The 8,412-nt window shown below is 43.2% G+C and overlaps 1 protein-coding gene across 1 annotated transcript; it reads right to left on the minus strand.

Moving 5' to 3' along the window:
- Positions 1–303: 303 nt before the first annotated feature.
- Positions 304–4,213, minus strand: LOC118888955 (60S acidic ribosomal protein P1-like). Its single transcript, XM_036840479.1, has 2 exons — positions 4,162–4,213; positions 304–767 (listed from the first exon to the last, which is right to left on the minus strand). Exons 1-2 carry the CDS (start codon positions 4,211–4,213, stop codon positions 361–363), a joined length of 459 nt encoding a protein of 152 aa, XP_036696374.1. The 3' UTR covers positions 304–360.
- Positions 4,214–8,412: the final 4,199 nt, after the last annotated feature.

Genomic DNA, 8,412 nt, shown 5'->3' on the forward strand with positions numbered 1-8,412 from the left:
CTCAAAGAAACTATTTGCAATTGAATCCTTGTCTTGGAGTCTGCTTCTGGAAGGATCCCAAATTGAGATAATTCCTGGTTCTGCAACTCTAGTCAGGTCTTCCCCACTTCTCTCCTTGATGATTTTATACATTCCCCACCTGGCCTCTGGCCTGCAATCTCTTTTTTGTCTTTCCTTACCACCCATTGCTCCCAGATCATCCCTCCTCCTAAAGCATTGCTTGGATCTGTTGTTCCCCCTGCTCTGAATCCTTAACTATTACCCCACCTTATAAGTGGGAACAAAAGTCCAAACCCCTCTCCCTTTTTTTTTTTTTTTTTTAAGAGCTCAGCTTTTTATTGAACGTGCTACTAAAGAGGTTTAGTCAAAAAGACCAAAGCCCATGTCATCATCAGACTCTTCAGATTCTTCTTTCTTTGCTTCCACTTTCTTCTCCTCAGCTGGGGCAGCAGTGGTGGAGGGGGCAGGACCTCCTGCTGGTGCAGGTCCACCTGCCCCCACATTGCAGATGAGGCTCCCGATGTTGACATTGGCCAAAGCCTTTGCAAACAAGCCTGGCCACAAACGTTCAACATTTCCACCGGCTGCTTTAATGAGGGCATTGATCTTATCCTCCGTGACCGTCACCTCATCGTCGTGCAGGATGAGGGCCGAGTAGATGCAGGCGAGCTCCGAGACGGAGGCCACGGTGCGGGCGAGCGCTAAGCAGGGGCTGCCGGGCGCGGGGCTAGTCGCCGGGTGAAGTGAGGGTCTCACCCCAACGCGGCCTTAGCTTCCTCGGAAGGACCGAGCACCTTAGCGGAAACTGAGGAAAAGGTCTCCCTTTGTTTTTTTGGCCGTGCCTCGCAGCTTGCGGGATCTTAATCTGCCCACACCCTCCCCAGCATTTGACCCACAATGTTCTTGAAGGCCTTAATGTGTCAGGTGCTCCTGCTGACCTGCCCTGCTCACAGTTGCTAAATATTTGTAGAATCAAAAAACTTAAAGGAGGGTGACAGGTCAGCTGGGCATTATACTTCTACCTTTATCCTACTTAAGAGAATTTCAGAGTACTTTTTTGCACTTAACAAATTTTCTGTGACTAGATTAGAAACAGCTTTTTCATCCCCAGTTCTTTCATTCCAGAGCTAGGGCTCTTATCAGCCCAACTGGAACAAATTCCGCAGGTGAAAGTCCTCCTGTAGTTTCGTATACTGGAATTTAACTTAAATTCTCTGGAGGAATTAAGCCACTGACTTTCCAATTGCTTTCTAGTTTGTTTAAACCACAATACGTACTGTAATGATAAACATTTCACAAATGCAGACAGAGGGAGGGAGACGGTGTGCTACATGGAACTAAGCAACATAAGAGGCCTCAGCTATAGCCTGGCTCTGCCCTTAATAGCTCACGTGATATTGAACAAGTCACGTAACTTCTCTGAACTTCAGTTTCCTCATCTGTAAAACAAGAAGGTTGTCTCTCAGATCCATTTTAGAGCTAACATGCTACTAACAAGGTTCTGTGATTTGAAGCTGTGGTTGCTGGGAATAAATAGGTGGGTAGATTCAAAGGCTCAGAGACTAGATTTATTCATGCTTCCCATAATTTTAGTTTAGTCAGTCCAAAAATCCACTTCACTGTTAAGTCCATAAAAATGATCATGAGTGTTACCCATCAGGACATGAACTAAAGTCAGCCACAGTCTTTGCTTCCCCCAGAAACCCTTGCCTCTCCCCCTCCACCAGTGTCTTCCTGACCTTCAGGTTGGATGACTATAACCTGCCTAACTTGGTCCTGGCTTTCTCTTGAGAAAGGTAAATATTAAATGTGAAATGAAAACCACACATGTGCTAATGTTGGGATTAATGAGGTGCTGAATTGTATTCTTACTTTGCTATTGTTGGCAAGTGTGGTATTCAGCCGAATTCAAAACAGTGAAACCATTTCTAAACCAGAAATGTTAGTCCAAAGTTTTGCATCTACCATGTGGCTTATTACTCTACCAAAGTGGGATGGAAGGGCCCTCCACTAGGAGGCAGGGCAGGCAGTACTGGTGTGGTGTGGTCTAGGGGTTCTGGGGAAGCCCCACCTACAGCCTCCGTGCTCGGCCAGTCACAAAGAAGAGAAGGGAAGGGAAGGGAAGGGGACGGAAGGGAAGAGATTGTTCCCATGTAGTCTGCTCTGGTGAAGATTGCTGGGAAGGGTTATCCACTAGACCATCATTGGTCATTAAAATGTAAACTCTCATTCATTTCCAAGATTAACTAGTCTCCAAGCAGCGCTGAAAGGAGGTGTGAAGTAAGCCTCACATGTGCAATTTCTCAGGTATTCATTCCAATAGCTCTTTGGGAAGGTGTCACTAGTCCCATTAGACACTGAAGAAACCAAGTCTTCTAAAAGTAAGTGACCCACATGGTCACATAGTTGGCAAGTCAGGGTTTAAACCAGGGCTTTCTGGTTGTAACTCCAGCAGTCAGTGCAGCCACCAGCCATCTAACCTTAGAAATGCAAGAATGTGCCCTTTCTACTCTCCTACACAGCAGCTCAAAGTGAAAGTTGGAACCACCTTTGGGAAAAAGATTTGCATTATATATCAAGGCGCTTTAAAATGTTTATGCCTTTTGACTGTGTGATTCCACTTTTAGGAATCTTCCTGAAAGAAAGTACCTGAGGGGCTTCCTTGGTGGCACAGTGGTTAAGAATCCACCTGCCAATGCAGGGGACACGGGCTCGACCCCTGGTCCGGGAAGATCCCACATGCCGCGGAGCAACTAAGCCCGTGCGCCACAACTACCGAGCCCATGTGCCACAACTACTGAAGCCCATGAGCTTAGAGCCCATGCTCCACAACAAGAGAAGCCACCGCAATGAGAAGCCCACGCACCGCAACAAAGAGTAGCCTCTGCTCGCCGCAACTAGAGAAAGCCCACGGGCAGCAATGAAGACCCAACACAGCCAAAAATAAATTAAATAAATAAATAAATATATTAAAAAATAATAAGTAAAATTCTAAGAAAAAAAAAAAAAAGAAGAGGAAGAGACACAGAGGAGCAATCATGTGAAGAGGCAGCAAGAGAGTGGCTATCCACAAGCTCAAGAGCAACCAACTCTGCCAGCACCTTGATCTTGGACTTCCAAACTCCAGAAGTGTGAGAAAATAAATTTCTGTTGTTAAAGCCACCCACTCTGCTGCACCTTGTCATGGCAGCCCTAGCAAAATAATACAGCCTCCACCTCTGTTGTGTCTGAAGCCCAGAACCCCAAGTCACCTCTCTTTCCTCCAATTCCCAAACCCACATGGCTCCTAACCCAGTGTTTTCAAACCACATATTGGAACCCAGCAGTGGGCTGTAAAGTCAATCTTGACCAACATATTAAAAATTAAACAGGATAAAAGAGAAGAGAATAAAATGCAACAGAATAGCACAGAAGAGGATAAAATAAAATAGGAAATAGAATGTGATGCATGTGGTGAAGATTAAGTATTGCTCATATGAAATCTTTATTTCCATTATATATGTCTATGTGTGTATACTGGGTCATGCTGTAAACCGTATTTCATACTGTGGGTCATGGTAAAAATAAATTTCGGAGGAACTGACCTAATTTCACCCCATATTCTGTCTTTCTTCAACTCCCAAAGCACTTTCATTATGGTCCATCATCAGCAAAATCCCCCATGCACTTAACCTCTTCCAAATGTTTTGTTCATCTTGCTCAAACCAAAACTAAAAAATACAAGTCTCACAAATATAACCACGGCAAGGGTAGATATTATTAGGTGTGCTCCGAGCAAGAAACCTTCTACTTCATCTTGACTTTTGACTCACAGTGGATTTGAGACAGGAGGGAAGGGGGCAGGGCACAACCTTTAAAAGAATGACTAAGCCCTTGAGGATACAAAAACTGGTTAGAATCAATTAGGCCCAAGATGATGGAAGATTCGACTTCCACTAGACCTTGAGCCTCGTTATATCAAGACATTCATTGTAATGCATTAGCATATGCTAAAGAACACAGCCACAGGCGCCATGAGCATTCGGAGGCTGACCATAAAAGGCCAAAAAGTAGGCATTGGCCCAATTCCTGGAACCCGCCCCACCAGCCCCTTCCCCAAAATAGTTGGAATAATCCTCCCACTTGTTAGCCTATGAAACTACCCAGCCCATAAAAACTCACCACCCCATATTTCAGGGCCACCCTCGCCTTTTGAGATGGACCGCCACCGCATTCTGTCTGTGGAACGTGCATCTCCCAGGGCTTTTTGGCTTCTGAGACGGACTGCATTCTGTCTACGGAGTGTGTATCTCTCTCAATAAATCTACTTCTTACCTATTACTTTGCCTCTCGCTGAATTTCTTCTGCACTGACACAAAAAGAAGCTGAGCTTCATTAAGTCCTGAGACCAGGTGTGTGATTTCAATTAAAAGACAGTGGGTTTGAGTCCCAGCCCGTGGGTTCGAGTACCAGTCTGAGTTTTGGCTGAGTTCTAATCCCATCTGAGGTGCAGTTGGGTTTGAGTCCCAATCTGAGTTGTGTGGTTTCAGATTTCTATAGAACTGTGTATTCATTTTTGAAGAACAAAATTTAAAACTGTATGAAAAAAAAAAAAAACTATGAAAGGCTGGAAATATATCGTAGAAAATTATGTCTAAAATTAAAGTGCAAATTTCATAATCATAATTTTTCACTGAATGTCTTCTTTTCTAAAATGCCATTAATTGTAAGATGGACCATTAATTGAATAATGGCTTTTCAGGCAAAAAACCCTGTTGAGTCAAATATGGTAGCCGCTAGCCATATGTGGCTACTTAAATTTAAATTAATTACAATAAAAAAATCCAGTTCTTTAGTCTCACTAGCTACGTGTCAAGTGCTTGCTAGCTACATGTTCTATATTATAGAACATTTCCATCATCACACAAAGTTCTACTGGACAGCACTGCTATAGAGTTTTGATGAATGTGGGGTAAGAAGGAAGAAGGTTTGAGGGCAGCTGTGGTTTGTGAAAGCACCGGAGACCAAGTTGCTTTGGAGGAAATGGATTTTAACGAGTGGTGTGTGAGGGTGAAACCGAGCAAGAACCTATAGTGCCCTCCTGGGGTACAAAAGCCTTTCAGTGTTTTCCTTTCTTATTTGCAGGAAAACTTTTCAGCCTCCTAGACCTTCCCTGAGTACCAAAGGGCAGATTCAAACAGTTGCTAATCAGGGAAGTGAGGGAATGCAGAAACAAAGGAAGAGCAGTCAAGAAACAGTAGTACCTCGATAAAGCAGAATCCTAGTTCCTCCTCAAGGAATATACATAACAATACATCTCTGAGTTCTTCTGCAGGAACTAAGGCCCCCCCCCCAGGGGGAGGATGGTAACTCCAGGCTGAGCACAAGATTGCTGGAGCACCGCCCTGTTACCTCACCACCAACCAATCAGAAGAAACTTACACACTGCAGTCCTCACCCCAAATCTTGCCTGTAAAAATTTCTCCCCGAAAACCATTAGGGAGTTTGGGGTTTTTTGAGCACAAACCATCCGTTCTCCTTCCTTGGCCCTGCAATAAACCTTCCTCTACTCCAAACTCCGATGCTTCAGTTTGTTTGGCCTCATTGCGTGTCAGACACACAAAACTGCATTCCATAACAGGGATTATAGTTGGATCTTTACTACAAGGGAAGGAAGTAAAAGTTGGAATTGCATAAAAATGGAGCCCTGGGCTTCCCTGGTGGCGCAGTGGTTGAGAGTCTGCCTGCTAATGCAGGGGACGCAGGTTCGAGCCCTGGTCTGGGAGGATCCCACATGCCGCAGAGCGGCTGGGCCCGTGAGCCACAACTACTGAGCCTGCGCATCTGGAGCCTGTGCTCTGCAACAAGAGAGGCCAAAATAGTGAGAGGCCCACGCACCACGATGAAGAGTGGCCCCTGCTCGCCGCAACTAGAGAAAGCCCTTGCACAGAAACGAAGACCCAGCACAGCCAAAAATTAATTAATTAAAAAAAAAATGGAGCCCTACAACAATAGACATATTAATACAAAACAGCAATTATAAGAATTTTTACTAAGAGCTTGCTGATGTCAAGCACCATGCTAAGCGCTTATAAAATAATCTATAAGATTATCTGTGATTACAATCCTGGAAAGTAAGCATAAACCATTTTTACAGATGAGAAAATTGAGGGTCAAGCATTAAGTAACTTGTTCTAGAATAGAGCAAGAAAGTGGCAGGACAAGGATTTGAAACCAGTTTCCAAACCTTATTCTTCTGTTAATCCCGTTCTCAACTGGAGATTGGAGATAAGGGTGGCAGGGGCAGCAGTCTAGAGAAGCTTTCAGCATCACCCGGACCTACTGGAAAACCAGGAACTCTTCCTACTCCCAGGAAGCCCTTTCCTAAAGCCCTCCCTTTCCCTCCTCCCCCACCCCTTCTCCCACTATTCCCCCTGCAGCCATGCCGGCTACAACTCTCGGTACAATAAGGCTGAAGCCAGAGGGGGAGTCATGCAAGGGCTGTCCTAGACACATAGAATTAGAATTCCTACGTGGGACGTAGAGCCAGGGAATGTGAATTTACCAAAAAACTCTCCAGTGATTCTCATTTGCGTGCTCTAGTGGAGGAAATTGTACCATACCATAAAAAGATTGGCAGGAACTTGAAAGTCAATTAAATATTTAGCTAAATGAAAATGTTGTAAATATGGTTACTAAATTGAATGCAAAAATCCAAAGCCAAATCTTGAAAAAGAACATTTATATAATAAATATAGCATAATAATTGGGTTTTATGACCCCAGATTACATTAGTAAAGACAGGAATTTGTGAGATGTAAAAGCAAAAACAAAACAAACAAAAATAAAACCCATTAATTGTTAAATGGATGATGTTAAAGATTACTTTTTTGCTCTTCATTTAGACAACCAAAGAAGCATAGGTTCAGGGCTACATCTAATAAACTTAGAGGCAATCACTACTAGAATTAAGAACCACCTTCCAAATTACCACCAAAGAAAAGAAAACAAAAACACTGCAAGTGAGAAGAAAATGTAGAAAATAGCAAATAAGCCTAAAAGAGAGTATGAAAAAGATTCCAGAAATAGGAGCAAATGCACCAGTTATTATGCTAATTGTAAATGTTTTACGCTCTGTAATAAAAAGAAGAGTTGCTCACACTGGGCTAAAAACAAACAAAATATGATTATGTGCTGCTTATAAAAGACAACCTAAAACATAATTACACAAAAAAGGTTAAAACTAGGGACTGCCCTGGCGGTCCAGTGGTTAAGATTCCGCGTTTCCCCTTCCACTGCAGGGGGTGCAGGTTTGATCCCTGGTCAGGGAAATAACATCCCGTATGCCGTGTGGCGTGGCCAGAAAAAAACAAAAACAAAAGACAAAGTTAAAATTAAAAGGGTGAATAAAGACATATCAATCAAAGGTGGGAAAAAGAAAACATCAATGGAAAATATTACTAAACAGAGGATTCAAGACAAAAGCACTGGGCTACTGGGCTTCCCTGGTGGCGCAGTCGTTGGGAGTCTGCCTGCTAATGCAGGGGACGCGGGTTCGAGCCCTGGTCTGGGAGGATCCCACATGCCGCGGAGCAACTAGGCCCGTGAGCCACAACTACTGAGCCTGCGCGTCTGGAGCCTGTGCTCTGCAACGAGAGAGGCCGCGACAGTGAGAGGTCTGCGCACCTTGATGAAGAGTGGCCCCCGCTTGCCGCAACTAGAGAAAGCCCTCGCACAGAAACGAAGACCCAACACAGACAAAAATAAATTAATTAATTAATTAAAAGGGGGGGAAAAAAAAAACAATTACTAAAACTTTAAAAAGAAAAAAAAAAAAGACAAAAGCACTATTCAAAATGAATGTAGACTTTACAAGTGTAAAACAATGAAAAACTCAAAGATCTTTTCATAAGGAAAAAGTTTACTGGACTTAACTGTATAAAAATGTAAATGGTTGAATAGCTAAAACAACATAATCGGCTGAAAAGGTAAACAGTAAAACAGAAAAATATTTTCAAAAATGAAACACAAGGTTAGTATTGTAGCTTTACTATATAAAGAGTTCGTGCAAATCCCTGAGAAAAATATTAATGCAAAGATAGACAATTCAAAAAGAAGGAAACTGAATCAATCTAAATCAAAGAAATTAGAAATGAAATAACTGGCTTCTCTCACATTAACCATTAAAAAAAAATCCCAGCAAGAGCACTGGTGGAAATATAAATTGGTATCTAATTATCTGGACATGATTCTGGCACAAGCTCTCTGGAGCTTTTAAAAGGTTCATTCCTGGGCTTCCCTGGTGCTGCAGTGGTTAAGAGTCTGTCTGCCAATGCAGGGGACAAGGGTTCGAGCTCTGGTCAGGGAGGATCCCACATAACTAGGCCCGTGAGCCACAACTACTGAGCCAGCAGTCTATCTATCTATCTATCT

This window comes from Balaenoptera musculus, chromosome X (assembly GCF_009873245.2).
Source record: "Balaenoptera musculus isolate JJ_BM4_2016_0621 chromosome X, mBalMus1.pri.v3, whole genome shotgun sequence".
Taxonomy (NCBI): Eukaryota; Metazoa; Chordata; class Mammalia; order Artiodactyla; family Balaenopteridae; genus Balaenoptera; species Balaenoptera musculus.